This window comes from Perca fluviatilis, chromosome 20, assembly GCF_010015445.1.
Source record: "Perca fluviatilis chromosome 20, GENO_Pfluv_1.0, whole genome shotgun sequence".
NCBI classification, from domain to species: Eukaryota; Metazoa; Chordata; class Actinopteri; order Perciformes; family Percidae; genus Perca; species Perca fluviatilis.
In genome coordinates, this window is record NC_053131.1 from 22559992 (window position 1) to 22576167 (window position 16176).

The 16176-nt window shown below is 41.9% G+C and overlaps 1 protein-coding gene across 3 annotated transcripts in view; it reads right to left on the reverse strand.

Annotated features, from left to right (window-relative positions):
* Positions 1 to 14499, reverse strand: part of LOC120549361 (pleckstrin homology domain-containing family G member 3) — a 36302-nt gene extending 21803 nt beyond the window's left edge. For all 3 annotated transcript variants that reach the window (XM_039786229.1, XM_039786231.1, XM_039786230.1), the window contains exons 1-2: positions 14285 to 14499; positions 4502 to 4569 (exon numbers count right to left, since the gene is read on the reverse strand). In XM_039786229.1, coding sequence (XP_039642163.1) covers positions 4502 to 4550 — 49 coding nt within the window. In that variant the 5' untranslated portion in view covers positions 4551 to 4569; positions 14285 to 14499. The remainder of the gene's footprint in view (positions 1 to 4501; positions 4570 to 14284) is intronic.
* Positions 14500 to 16176: the final 1677 nt, after the last annotated feature.

Here is a 16176-nt window from a genome sequence, read left to right on the forward strand (position 1 = left end):
AGGAACAACATAGACTATATCTATGTTGAGCATGCAAATGCTTACCCTAAAGCTGCAGGAGCACTTAGTATCAGAAAAGGACTTTCTCTTTCCACTGGAAAACTGATAGCAGAAGCCTGTTGACATTAGCATCAGTGTTAAGCCTTTTTCTGAGCATAGAAAACAATAAAAGAAACTTGGACAGAACATCCCACTGAGAGAAACAAGCCCCTGCCTGCTTAGTAATACTTCACACAGCCGCTCCTGCTCGATTCATACTGACTCATGTATGGAAGGGTGATGAATTTGAACAAAACGGACAATGAATCACATCTTAAGTCATCTTGCAATATTCCACAAGAAGACACTGGCTTGATCGTACCTGCAACTGCATGATCAATAACTGTGAAATTTTGGTCATTTTAGTGCTCAGTTTCATCATGTTGAGTCATCTGGGACGAGCATTCCTTGTTTCCTGGGTGCCTGGCACTGTTTTGGCAGCGTCATACATTCCTTCAATCCCCTTAGGATAAAAGGTGTTTTTTTTCTTTCTCCAACATAAGTCTCATGAGTTAGTTTACAACTTTTTGTACAACATCATAGACTAAAAATATACAGTCTATGTACAACATACACAGATTTCTTTTTGCTAGCAGATTTTGTGGAGATTCCCAATGGCCATAAAGAGAACTCCCACACACACACACACACACATTAAAGCATGTAACAAGTTGGAAAAACCTAGTTCCTAATTGGCTGATTAGTATGTTCACTCACAAGCAACGACAAAAACCAACAACTTCAAACCAACTCTTGAGGCGACTGCTAATCTGCTAACTCTATTAGAGCCAAGTGCACAGTGTGTGACCCTGTTTCCCCTCGGGAAATAAAGATGGAAGGGAATTGTGTTTTGCAATACATCCCAATAAAGCCCTTCCGCCCCTCAAGATCCACTCTGAACTTCCATCTTCCACACCCCTCCACAACCTCCGGCACTCAATTCCTCCCCCGGCGGCTGTTGGGACACAGGGAGGTAGTTTTACACTGATCCCCTTGGGAAAAACTCCTCCCCACCTGGCAACGGTGAATGGCTGCCCCTCAGGAGGGCAGGAGGCACAAGCACAAGCACACAAGGTGTCTCCGAGGATTAGGCCCCGAGTTTCACAGACCATTATCAAAACAGCATGAGTCAGAACAGTGGTGATTAGTCACTGAGACCGATGGCCTGGATTGATTTCTTATCCCTTGATGGAGGAAAGAATTTAGGACACGTCAAGGGTTTTCTGCTTTAAAGAGTCCTTTATATGTACAAGATGGTTTGATTTTCACCTGCCTTTGGCCTTAAAAAAGGTGCTTTTAATGCTCTGTTAATAATTAGCCTGAAGGTTGGTAAATAAACCGCGTGGACAACAGAGGCTGAGTACACACATGCAAACTGAACCTGCATTCCACACAGACAGTCAAGGTCAAAACGTTATGCTGGGAAGCTTTGGGGGAATTCTGATGTTTAAAAGTGAAACTAACTGTGTTTTGTGTAGTCTACACATTTCACTCCTTTATTAAACATCAGGATGCTTTTGTTAAAACGTTTTATATTCCTGAAATGCTTGTGTAAAATATTTACTCTTGGATTAGACAAGGCTACTATAGCCAAATACTCAGAAAAGCTAATACAAAATGAAAGTTTGTGGATTAAACATTTCAACATACACCAATTTAAAACAGGAAGGGTAAAAGGACAAAATCCCTTCACCAGCATTAAAGGATGACATATTTCAGAAAGGCGTCTTGAAGTACCAAAAGGACAAAACTCCTCAAAAAGTTCAAATGTAATCCTGTATACCTTGCCTTCGCTGGGCCCTGGCCCTTAAAGGATCCAGCTGTGCCAGCTAACCTCAGTGCATAGGCATGTGGATGATCCACTTAGGAAACTCCTCCATAAACAAGTCCCCCTTAAAGAGCCCTTTAGGCACTTGCGCACAGCCAGCTTTGGATCCAATCAAAACTCACATTTCCTCTGGACAACACACACCATCTGTGCCCCGAGGTGCGAGTCCATTGTAAACTTCACCACCAATTTGACAGTCTACAACCAAACTATCCTCCTGTTAGCGCCTCTCTGCAGAGTCCACACAGGCTGGTGGCAGGACAGCTGTGTGAAGTGTGGAAGGTCAGGGTGGAACACTTAATTTACTTCACATTTAGCCGTTTATCACATGCAGTGCAATAAAGGGTGTGATGTTGTCTCTCCTGTAGTTTAGACCTTTATTAACACTTACTGTACACAGCAGTCAAATGAGGAATTTGACAGCTTGCTTTGGCACTTACTTCCTTGTTTGTTGTGTGCATTTACCAAATAGAGAATGGATAGGATTTTGTTATCGTATAATAAACAGCATTAATGACATATACCATCTACAATAACATGTAATTAACATTATTAAGCCAGCATTGTGTTTAGCATTACATCTGCAGCGTCACTCAAATATTCTTATGCACTGCATGCCTGTTTACAAAACGTCAACTGAATGTTAAGTGTTATGAGGAAGCTGATAAAGAGTTTTATTGATTGGCCATCTAAAGGGAACACCCAAAGCAGAGAGCCTGTAACTAATGTAGGTAATCCACCGGAAGTCTCTATAGGAGGAATGCCATTGTACGAGGCTGTAAAATCATTTACGTTGAACTACATTCTTTTGTTCAGACTAGGGAAACTGAACCAAACAATGAAATTAAATACAATGAGTAGATGTGGAATTCTATCACAATAGAGGCTATGTTACATAATGATTTAAATTAATGTTCACAACACTAGTAAGATGTGGACATACAGGATGAGGGGGTGTCGGGAGTGGGACTTCAAAACTTGAACAGGAGTTGCTGCAGGCTAACCTGAGGCTGCCTGTGATTAACGCTACAGTCGATTAAGAAGAAAGAGAGTTCCAGTCCAGGAGCTCCATTGACAAGCCCACTCAGAGACGCAGCCATCACTGCCATCATACATCTATATCCACACAACCCTATGCCCACTGGTCTGGAAAAGCTGCAGTGAATGGAGATGATCCGTCCGTCCCCCAGAATCCCTTTAAAGCTGTATATTCTGCAGACACAGCTACATTCCTGCCTGGGGTTAAGTAGGTCAGAGGGAACCCTTATCTTTGAAAGAGATGCTTCATGCTGCCTCAGGTCTGTTGATGCCTGGCTGAGCTACTGTCATTGAATTGACAGGCTAGACTTTTTAAGCTAATATATTTCCCACGTGGTGTTGAAAGTTTAGCTTAGGTGGACATTATGATGGGTCTTATGTAAGTTCCTGTCATACAATTATTCTGGAAAAGGAATTAAAAGTGCAGAATAACAAAAGAAAGTATTGCATGATAAAGCTTAGCGCCATCCAAACCCTGCTGGTGGTGAAAATTATCAACATGGCTTCTTTTCACTTCAAAACTCTTTGAACCTTTAGAAGAATTGGAGCTGGATAGGCATCACAACCTTTTTATTGTTTACCTTGACCAGACGGGGGAGGGGGGCCTTTCCTTTCACCATGTGCATTCCTCCTGCCTGTTCACCACATCCACTCATCACCTCACACACAGATAGCGCATTACCAGCAGCCCTGCCCCTTAATTACCATCAACCCATCCACAGCAGGAGGGGGGGTAGGTCAGTCACACTGTAACTCAAACAAAACAAAAAAATAAAATGTTTCTACTGCAAGTGGGTGTTCTGTCATGCCAAAGTCATTTCACACTGCATATCTGAGCTGCAGAAGGAGCTTTGAGAACGTGTAGTCGGTGCAGAGTGGCCTTTTGAGGAAATAGAGACTCACATTTTCATGAAGGTGGCACACGTCTCCCCCAGCCAAAAACCTCCTCTGGCTAAAGCTCAACCAAAGGGACAGGCGCAGAGGAAAAAGGGAACAATTGACACACTGGTATTCTTCAGCCAAAGTGGAAGCCAAGCGCCAAATGTGTTCAGTAGAGAAGAGCGGAGGCGTGGGGGGCGGCGGGGCGATTGAGGGACAGAGCAGGCAAACAGATACAAAGAGGCCCTGTGTCAATGCTGTGGCTCTGTGACTGAAGATAATGAACACTAAAATAATATGCAATTTGAGTGGCCCCCAACATACAAGGTGAGCACCGCTGGCTAGACCAACCATCTTGGCTGTCGGGGATTCTGACACATTCTGGTTTGATGTGTGAGTGTTCAGGGGTTTCAGCTATATGAAATGGGTTGGCTGAGCTCCAAATCCACACAAAGAGCCTCTCTGCTAGTCTGGACTGTAGGTGGGGAGTTCACTGCTCTCTCAGCTCAAGCTTCTATATTTCCTCTATTTCTCCATTTTTCCATTTACCTCCGCTCTGATGTACTTCTGTGTTATGTTAGTACACTGTCCAGGGTAACAAGATATACCATTAGGAATAACCGTAATTATTAAAACTCCATGTTATAAGACTGGTCAATTCATAGGCAGCAATTACCAGAGCATGGGTCATGGTCAATATCATTGCATTGATCTTACCTTCCCCCATTGGGCCCTGGTGGAGAGCAGAATGGGACCCCTCTGGCATGGCACTCAGGCCTCTGAAGCTGACAAAACAAAACATGAAGGGTCAAACAGAATTCAGGCACTTCATGTCAGGGCTTACAGTACATATCACATGGCACTGTTTATCATTATTGTTGGGTTCTCATTCAAAAACACCCTGTGTTTCTTTAGGTTATGATAGTCTTTATGTGTTTTTCAAGTGTGCCATGCTTTCTCACAGAAGGCAAACAGTCTATTCGGGTCTTATATAAAAAGGAAATTCTTCCCATTCCCTTGCTCTGTGCTGGCTCATACCAGCCACTTGCAAATATACAGCAAAGCTGGGACTGAGGTATGTACAGTGGAGGCAACTGTGACATGAGTTAATGCTAATCGTAGAGAAAGGTCAGGAGGTTAGACGACAGCCTAACTTAACATAAATGGACACCCAAGAGACTTAGCAGCTACAAAGTAAATGTTAAGTTATTTGAGAACCTCAGAGACTGCCATTTGAGCTATATAAATATCAATTAGGCATCTTTAATTGATGTGTATTTCAAAAACAGAATTTGAAATTGCTTTACAAAAAGAAAGGTGACCACTATAAATATGAGTGTTTGCTACATAAAATTACTGAAGAATGAAACAGGTGAACCCAACAAAATATTATATGTCTTCCTTGTTTATTAGTGTTACAAATAAATCCATGTCACATCAAAACAAAACTCTCATTATCATAGTAACTGTCAAGTGGGATTACAGGTTCACCCCTGGTGGCATGTATTTTTCTAATCCCTCATGCCAGGCTGCGGTGCCGTTAATGATGAGGTGTGTCCCCTCAGAGCCACTGTGCTGCCAGCTTCTCACATCACTGCCTCACTCTGGCTCCTTATAACAAATTAACATGGAAGACATGCGTGCATGAGAACTCTTCTCCCTGTGATTCCTGGTGAGCCTCCAGCCTTTTAAACATTACATTCTTGGGCCAGCTAGATCAGAGGAGCAGGAATTCTTCAGGGATTAGGGTGGGCATTGTTCATAGTGCGTTTGCTGGCCACTGTGCCGAGCTGACAGCCAGGCCAGCCGAGGCAAAACCGAGACCACTGCCAGGAGGTTCACCAATTAAGATGTGCAGGAATGCAAGGAGGAAAGCCACAGCGCTGGATCCACACATTAAGATCACTGCTTCACTGTAGGGTCCTTGCAGCTGCAGCCTGGACTCAAGTAGAGCTTATTTACTGGACAAGAAAGTCAATAGCCAATACACTATTATTATTGTTTGTTCACTCTACAGCAAAGCACAAGGGAATATAGCAATACAATCTTTCCAATACATACACCTTATAAAAATGACATGTAGGTTCTTTTTTAGACTCATAAGCCAACTACGTTTGACTTATTTACTTAAAAATGTGGAGTTTTTGACCATTAGTAGCACTATGGTGCACTGTTTTGAGTGAGTGGTGCCCTTTTTGTATCTAATGAGCACGAACAAGGACACACATGCACGTGGTTAACAGGATACACATTTATTTTGATGGTTTTTATCATATTCCACTGATAAACAGTTCAGTGTTTCCTCTATGTTGATGGCATAGTGGCAGTGTGCCACTGTAAAATTTCCAGCGCCACGGTATCAGAAATAGGGCAGACACACAACAGGGTTTCTGCTATGTACACCACGCACCACCGTTCCTTCGGCTGTTTATGAAAAGTAAAAAGTCGTAGATCCGTCTGCTCTACTGAACTCAAGCGAACGGTCATTCGCTCTCTCTCCCCCTAGGGTGAGCAGAGCAACTGGAACAGTGACAGGTCGTCATCACTCGCGAAGTCATGGCAACCAAATAAACAGGGCGAGTACTACTTCACTCAATAAGTGATAAACAGCGACGAAAGCCGCGACATGAAATCCGCACTCACGCAGGTCCCGTGAAATTTGACAGCTACAGTTTATTGGAAAATAGTGTTGGGCACGCTGACTTTGATGAATTTACCATTTATCAGACCCCAGATGAGACAAGAAGCTAACGTTAGCTAACGCTGCTGTGACGGCCCCTCTGCCTCTGACTCACGTTGCAGGAGAACGCTGTATTCCTCCGACACGCTGCATTAATGTTACGGTTTTAAAGGGGTGATAGAACGCGAAACCGATTTTACCTTGTCATAGCTGAATAATGACAGTTTAGTGGGTAACTAAGACATACATAGAACCTCTAAATCCCATTGACACCTCATTCCTCAGCAAATCTCACAATTTCAAACTGCCTCTAAAAATAGGCAAATCTCAACAAGCCGCCTAGTTGACGTCAACTCGGCAGCTCCTCCTCATTTGGCTCTAGTCTCTCTCTTTGTCACGCCCCAACATTTGCATAGGCTACACAACTGACCTGAGATCATTTAGTCTTCTGACTCTAGGTCGGGCAGATCTCAGAAATTGTATACATTGTTCATCTGCTATTTTACCATTAAATTCACTTCTTTTATGCGAGAAATCAACTATGTAGAGGTCAAATATGGGCCGTTTTACGAAAATGTATGTCTAATTGCAATTTTTGTCCGACTGTGTGTCGGAGATCAGCGGCCGGTGCTGCCTGTGTAGCTGCCTCGCCTGCCTTCCTTCAAAGACCCCGGCCTGCTGTGAGCTCGTTTGAGCTCCGTCACGGCTGGCAGCCCACGGCAGCCCTCCATACCCGTGCAAAGTCACCGTTTTGTGGGTTAATGGACTACCAAACGCCGCTGCCTGGACAGAGCTCCAAGGCCTGCAGCTCCCCTCTTCCTGCTAGCTAAATGCCCGGTGTGTGTGAGTGAGAGCGCGGTCAGCGAGCTTGTTACACCAGCAATCTGTTACCACAGGTTCCAGTTAATCTTATAATGTGTGTATTCATAATGTGTTGAGTTATTTAAACAAACGATTCGGGAAATAAACGCTTGTTGTCCGCAAGTCTCATTGATAGAGCCCGCGGTGAGCTGGAGTCCATCAATAAGAGCTAGCTAGCCTCCTCCTAACGAGACCTCTGAAATTCACAAAAATGCATTAAAATTGAAATCGTGTGTTAGCTAAGCTTTATAAGACATTGGGGTAGATGTTATATAAGTGGTGTGACGAAATTCAAACTGTAAATATACTATAGTTATGCCGAAAGTGTAGCTAGCTAGCTGCAATCGTTTCCCATTGTATTGAATGGGACATATAGCTAGCTAGCTGCTCGTCCTAACAAGACGCCTGGCGTTCATAAAAATGCCTTAAAATCAAATCGGACACAACGGTTAGCTTTATAAGACATTGAGGTAGATGTTATATAAGTGGCGTGACAAAATTCAAACTGTAAATATACTATAGTTATGCCGAAAGTGTAGCTAGCTAGCTGCAATCGTTTCCCATTGTATTGAATGGGACATATAGTTAGCTAGCTACTCGTCCTAACAAGACGCCTTGCGTTCATAAAAATGCCTTAAAATCAAATCGGACACAACGGTTAGCTTTATAAGACATTGAGGTAGATGTTATATAAGTGGCGTGACGAAATTCAAACCGTATATATATTATAGTTATGCTGGCAGCCGGCCGCGGAGCCCCGGTAGTGCAGTATCCACAAAGGGTGACTTTGCCCTGGGTATGGAGCCCAGCAGGCTACCGCTTTCTCGTCAGACTGTGTGGAGCTCCTGAAGTCCGACACGTCTTACCAAATTTGCAATTAGCCATCCATTTTTGTAAAACGGGCCATATTTGAGCTTTATGTAGTTGATTTCTCACATAAAAAAGTCTCACAAGTGAATTTGGTAACGAAACATTGCAGTGTCTGGAATATGAGATTCTGTCGCGTCTCTAATGTGTGTGTTTTGGGGATTCGCTCAACCAATCAGCGCGTGTCTCTAATCTGTGTGTATGGCGATTTGCTCAACCAATCAGCGCGCAGCTCATCTAAATATTCATGAGCATACCATATTTGGAAGAAAAGCTCTTGTTACAAATAGGGCCAAAACACAGGGATGCATAAGGGCCAATAAAATATCAACCAGGCCATTTTCAGCCCAACCAATGTTACATACCCCATTAGGAGACCTTAAGGAACAGTGTGAAATACCATATATAATCATTCTATCACCCCTTTAAAACCTTTTTCCAGGTTAGTGGGGGTGCATACCGCTTAAAACCAACATGAAAACCGTAGCTAGCTAGTAATGTTCACTCAGCGTTTAGTTTTGTTGATAAACTGTGTGTAAAATGAGCGGTGACGTTAAATCACCCTACGGTACCGTCTATTTGCTGGATGGTTTCAAGGTAACGGTCGGCAGACCCCCCCCTCCCCCATGTCACTATTTTAATCTGTTGTGCCTTCAACGTGGATCTGACTGAAATTAATTTTGTTGCATTTTTTTTTAGAGTAAAGAAACAGATTTGAGCTTAGTCAATGCAGTGCTGCTACAGTGACATTCTTCAGTAATAAAGCCTCCTTAGCATGTGTACCCTGCAGGAGTAGTATTCATGTTGAGGGTCATGCTTTGAACTTGTCTCAGTAAACAGTGAATTTATAAAATCCTGTTAATCCCACCTACTATTACCTCTTAGCTAACCCCACTTAATGACCAGACCAAAACTATGCTAATCTGTCTTTGGTCAATGAGAGGCTAGACTAGGAATAATGGGCTCAAAACCTAGATATGCTGTAGATGTCTGGGTCTTAAAAGTGTTTTTCCTATGTCTTATCAAAGGCTGTCAATAGGTGTAGAAATAGTTTGAGTGGAGAGAGTGAAAATGTCTAGCAGGACATGGTAAAGCGGCCGTCTAACCCACAATCTTAACACATCTGGACAGAATTCAACAATCGTAACTCATTAACTTTCACCTCTTTGTTTGCTGACATTTGGCAATTACAAAATCTTGTTTTCCTAGGGAGGGGGCACGGCCAAATATATAACACTATACAGGACATATAATAATAACACTATACAGGCTTAACATTCATGCCAAGCTGGCCACCTGTGCTTGAACTAGCTGCCATTTCACACAAATGGAGAGCATTTGGTTCCCACAGCTGATGACTGCATTACCCGCAGCATGAACCTCCTGCATGGGAATCTGCAACTTGCCCCTTAATTGAAGACAGATGCTACCAGAGCCAATCTGAAGGTTATTAAAAGAAAGACCTGCCATAGATCACTTCTTCAGTCCTTGTTCATCTAATTGCCAGGCATGACACTGATCCAGGCAGCAAAAGCCTGAATTCCTCTCTCTAAAACACAGCAAACAAATAATTAAGGGGAGCAGATGCTGGCTAAGATACAGCACTCATGCAAATAAAGATAACATTTACACTGAGTCATCACCGCAAATGTGTTAAAAGCCTCGCTCTGAGAAAATACGCAGTGACAAACATATACCTTGAACCAAGGCCTCAGGCCTAACATGTCAAAAGAAAAGGGTCCTCGGGGGAGGTGTGACTATCTGGAGCATTTTTGTTTTTACTAGTAACAGTCTGTCAAGGTTATGAGAGAAGCGAAACCACTGAACATGTCTACAAAAGAAGCCAAAGGAAACCAAGACTTCTGCTCTGGGAGAGACAAGCCACTTTCTATGTTTCTTCAAGAGTTATAGGGGCGCAGACAAGTCAGTGAGGATGTGACATAATATTCAACCAAATAAAGCTTTATCAGATGCCAAGCTTGCTGCCAATTAATGGACTGTGCTTACATTCAAATCTCCAAAGAAAACTCCGATCCGCCACCAGCTGCCCTATTGCCAACTGATGATGCTCACCACTGATTATATACAGTTTTGATCCAGCATCTGAATCCAGAAAGAGAACTTTATCAACCTTTTGTGCAACAATTAACAGCACAAATAGATTTTTCCTTGTGCGGAGCAAATTGATGGGAGGAGAAGCTAAAAATAGTACAGAAAATTCCGGCTGCACTTCTCTCTCACAGTTGGAGACCTACCGGATCACGTTGCATGCACCGTCTGCCCCAACTAGGCCCACGGGAATCTGGAAGTATGACATACGCCCCCTAGGATGTCTGAAGTCAGACACTGTGGTACGGGTTTCAAGACACCATCAGTCACGGATGTTTACGTTCAGAACATATAAAACTCAAACCTGGCATGACAGGACAGAGGTCCAGGGTCCTACAGGCTGACTGAGACAGCCTTTACTTTTTCAGCACTGATGCTATGTTTATCTTGCAAGACCTCTCTCTTACCCTCTAACCCAGTCTACCCGGGCAGAAAATATCCCCTGATAAACAGCCTTTCCGTTAGTACCCTCTTTCCCACATTATTCCTGCCATTTGTCCCCTGACACAGAGTCCTTAAGACACTAACAGCTTTTCATTCACTGGGGGAAACAATAAACCCTTACGGTCTCTCTCTACCTCAATCAAATCCACAGATTTTACAAAAGCACTGCCCTAACCCGTGACTTCCCACAGACACACAACATATGAGCCTCTTATTTTAGTCTGCTGCATCTGTGAACATGCAGATGCGGGGATAAGTGATCCATCCCAATGAACACCCACAGAGCACTTGTGAGAAGATTTGCCCATATGGCGCACGTACATCCTGGCCAAAATAGCCCTTAATGGGAGAATAATCATTCCCTGCTGTGCTGAAAAAGGAGAAATAGCAATTTTCACCTTCCATCAATGACCTATAACCACAGAATGCGTACCTGGAAAGTGAAGTTGGCAAGTGCCATCTTAATTTGCAAATGACAAGTGAAGATTTCCAGTTCTTTAAAATTATAAATGGTCGACAACGAGAGGGAAAGCAGTCCTCCATAATGTCCCCCAGTGTTTGGAGGGAAGAGCAGAAGACTGCTGGGTAAAATAAGATGGCAAGTCTACAAATAGAATTGGAGAGTACCCATTTAAAGGTGCATTACACCACATCTGCAAGCAAACAGCTCCCGTGTGCCTTTGTCGAGGCTTGTGAACATTGTAATAACAAAAACAGTATCTGGCGTCCCTTAGGTGTCTGAAATGCTAAATCACTTATGGCACACACTCTTCAGTTTCAAACAAACACAAAGTTGTCAGGTCTTGTTTAAAGTAGACAGTCTCACAATGTTAGGGGCCATCCACACGGAAACGCTTTTTGTTTTGCATCATTTTGGCCGATCGTCGAAACGAATCCTGTTAACGCACTGCCTGAAGACGCACTTTATTGAAACCTGGTCCCAGGGTGAAAAAAAAATTCAAAAACGCCGCCCTCGCGGCTTTGTTTGGACGGTGAAGCCACATACTTGCGTATCGATGATGTCATCGCCACACCCCTCGACATCTAGCCTTCGACCTCTTACCCCACGACAACGTCTCACAACAACAACACCACCAACATAAACATGCATCTGTCCTAATGCCCACAATGACATGACACTGTAGCATATAGCTAGCTGGCTTGTGTTTGGTTTCTTCTTCTACGGTCTTATTGTATACAGCGCGCAAGCTTTATGCGCATGCTCTGCCTCTTCTTCTCCGTTTTTGGTGAATTTCTGTAGCAGAAACAGCGACCAAAATGGATCCATCTGGATGCTAATTTTCTTGGAACGATGCCAGGGAAGACGGGAAAAAAAAAAAAGATTGTTTTGGTACATGTGGACGTGGCCTTAGCTGTAAAGCAAGAACTTTATGGTCTTATAAGATCCAAATCAGAATCGCTTTATTCGCCATATGTACAACGTACACAGGAATTTGACTTGGTGATACAGTGCAGAAAAATAAGTTTAAATGTTAAGGTAAACAGTTGACATTAAAGACCCAGGTCTGTCCTAAGCTGCATCAAATAAGCGCTCAACCGGTAAATGACAAATAATGAATGTGACTTCTGAATAGGCCTGCACGATTCGGGGAAAAATATGAATCACGATTTTTAAACTTAGAATTGATATCACGATTCTCTACCACGATTTCTTTCTCACGAAGTATTGCACACATGAACCATGACAAAACAAATTGGCAGTACCAAACATATATTCTTTTTGGCACCTATGGCACATTGCACATCACCACAAGCCTGTAAACATAGAGGCTTCAATGAATAAAGAAAATAAAGTACATACTGACCATTTAAGTACAGTAGGCTACCAAAAATAGTGACATGTAACACATTGAACTAAATACGGCCCTGATACAGGCTCTATCTGAACTCCTTGAACATGTCTTAACATAATTAAAACATGTCAATGTCAAATGCTTTCAATAAATTAATTGAAGAAAAAAGTAAAATAAAAAAAATCGAAGTCATTTAAAAATTGAATCGCGAAGAGGGGTGAATCGAGATCGCGATTTATAACGATTTATCGTGCAGGCCTACTTCTGAAAAGCTCAGAAGCAGGTTTTCTTTTTTCTGTTCAACAATGTTTTTTTATTGATTTTTCACTGCAATTACAACCTTTGGGACACCCTGTCCCTGCACACAACTACATTTCTCTCTTAACCTCTGATGTACAGATGTGACAGTATCACATCCGCACACAGAATAATGGCACCTCCAGTAAATTGAAGCAGGTTTTTAAAGTAATGGTCTCCATAAATGAAACCACCTTTGCATTCTGCAGCTCTGGTCATTTTATCACAGCTGCAGCTGCACCAAGACTAGGGAAGAAGGAATAAAGTGCCAACTCTGAGATCCAAGATACACTTGGGCTGTTTCCTGTCTGGACCACCTGAAAGAGAGCGCTGTTCATCACATTAAGGCAACATTTATCTGAAATGATGTTGAGACTTATTGTCTGAAAGGTCAAGTGAGGTCAAAAGGAGTAAAAGATGGAACTTTTCACTGGCAACTGATTGATTATTGTGCCCCATTCTTCTTCAACAGCTGGTGGGGAAAGTCATTGACCTATGAACAGCCTGCATTTGAAACCTCACTATGTCTCACTGGGGTGCTCATTAGAAAAAAACAATTGGCTTTTGTTGGGGCCAAGTATGGGCTCCATAGGGGGGGAAATGGGATGCAGAGAAAGAGGAAATAAATGATTCAACGGCAGCATGGAAGTTGGTTTGTCTCACAAGTTAAATCTGACATCATTGCTAAGTGGAAAAATCTCATCCTCTATATATATATATATATATATATATATATATATATATATATATATATATATATAAAATTGTCTCCAGCAGCTGATCAAAGTTCACCCAACTGAGAGTGTTTTGTTTCAAAGACAAACACTACTTATCTGACAGAAACTGCCCCCCTCCAGGGCTACAGTATATCTTGGAGGTTGTGAAATTATATGAAGCACAAATGCCCTAAAATCTGTATGCAATACCTGCATCGATCTATCTATTAAAAAAAACTAAAAAATAACTTGAATTTCCCCTTGGGGATCAATAATGTATCTATCTATATATCCATCTATTTAATGCACGTCAAAAAGTTGAGGGGGTTCATCATAAGGAATGTGTTGAAGTGTAACATAACTCCAAAATGCTGCTTGGCTGAATCCATGAGCACAAATACACGCATGCAGATGTATAAGTTTATGTGGCAATTGTATTACGTTAGTTTTTTTTAGCTGAAATAGAGCAATGCTAAAATGGTCAACTCGATACACCCCTTGGTCATTTGTTTAAACGACAGCCCAAAACGCGCCTGACAAAGCTAATAACATGTTTAGTGTTTTTTATAACAGCCCTCAAAAACACAAAATCAATGACGACAGAATAACCACAGAAGAGGAATCCTTTGACATAACGTTAGCTTAACTGAAATCATAGCTAAATTAACGTTGAGCTAAGATTTGGTAAAGTTGTCAAAAGCAGTTCACGTACCGAATTCGACAACGTCTTTCCTCCCGTCGACTTTTGTCCTCAGCAAAACTTTTCTCTGCACTTTCTTGATGAAAATCTTAAAATTACTCCGGTAGTTTTTTTTTTCACATGTTAAAAGAGGCTCAGACAGACACACACGTCCCAGCGCAGGTCTTCAGCTTGTACTGCTGCAGTCCATCTACCAAACAAACACTGCGGCATGCATCTTTGAAGAACTGCAAGAACTGATGCTGCCTTCAAGACCTGTCGGAAATATAGCAACTACGATTTGGTAGTGAGCCGTGAACACAAGTGAACACCACAACAAGAAGACGTGAATTTTCTCTTTCTTCTTGTTCTAGCTTATCTCGACTGCAAATAGTAAAACATACAAGATATGTATGTGATTGCCTTATGTTACCGAATGACCCTCCAAGTTAATTAATAATATTGGTTACAGAATAGCTGATGCATTTCGTTGTTTTGTTCAGATTTCTCACTTCCCAACAAAAATACACGAATAGATACCTTAAAGTAAATCAAAACCTAAGTCGTTTTACATATTTTTTTTAAAGTTGTTTTTAAAAAAAAAAGCAAGAAAGTTGACCGGTTTTAAGAGAGTCTAATTTACGAGGGATACTTAAATGTAACAAAAGACAGCTTGTTTTTGACAGGCCAGTGTCTGTTGAGTGTCAGGGGTGCACCATAGTGTTCCCACATCTGAACATCTGGCCTACATAGTTCGGTAACTTTCAGTATGAGATCGTTTAAAAAGGGAGGGAAACAAACGTGTGAATGTTTTCTATTAAAGTATCGTTACTTCCACTCTTGGAAGAATACATGGAAACCAATGACAGGCTCCTGAAAGGACATAACAAATTGTAACCCTGCCAATTACATTTATGACCGTCAGGTCAGTTGACTGGGGGGCTCACAAAGGATGCCTTCAGTGAATCAATTGGGTGGGTGCTAATTTTTGTGTGGTTGATTAAATAGAGAGGGGCGCTTTTGCTTTGCACAACCCCCTCTATGCCCTTATTTAGGATGCATGTGAAGAACAACATGCTGGACGAGTTTACTGAAAGAGTCAACACAATACTTGAAAATGCAGCTCTTATTTTCATATACAAAGAAGTCTTATAGAATTAACTTTCTCCAGCACAATGTGCAGTTTTATTCTATTAATTCTTAATAAGAAACATATTTTAAAATCAAAGAAATAGTTTGTGTAACCCATATTAATCTGATTTAGCTGCACAAGTCTGCTTAGTTCAATATCTAATAAACCAATGTCGCCATCTGGTGGTAACAAAGAGCAATGTCTCTGTCCCATGTGTAGGTAACACTGGATTATTAATCTAGAGAAGGATAACAATGTAATTCCATTTATCTGATCAAATATTTGGAAAAATGTCGGTAACTGTATTGTCAAAAGGTCAGTGCAGGACTATTTCTTATTTAGAGATAACAAAACTCTATAGATGAATGTGTAATATAAGATCAGTTGCGGTGTCCTGTAGAGATCACCTAGATGTCACTGTATCTGAAGCTAAACTTTAACCTGCTGTGGCTGTGCTCTATATACAGTCATGGTGTTCAGTACAAAGGGGAGATTTCTGCAGCACAAATCCTTTGAATAATCTAATTAGTCACACATGGTGAATGTCCAGATACGGCAGGAGACTATAAATAGACAGAATTATTATTGTATGGACTAAATCAGGGATCTTCAACAGGGGGTCCTGGACCCCCAGGGGGTCCTCAGAGTCAATGCAGGGGGGCCTCCAAATTATAGTTAATTGTTGTGTTGTAATGTGTTGTCTTGTATTGTTAACATATTATTAGCAAATATAACTCCCCTCTGATGATAAGCTTACTGGCCTATTAGGTATAGTCACTAAGGTCATCCACGC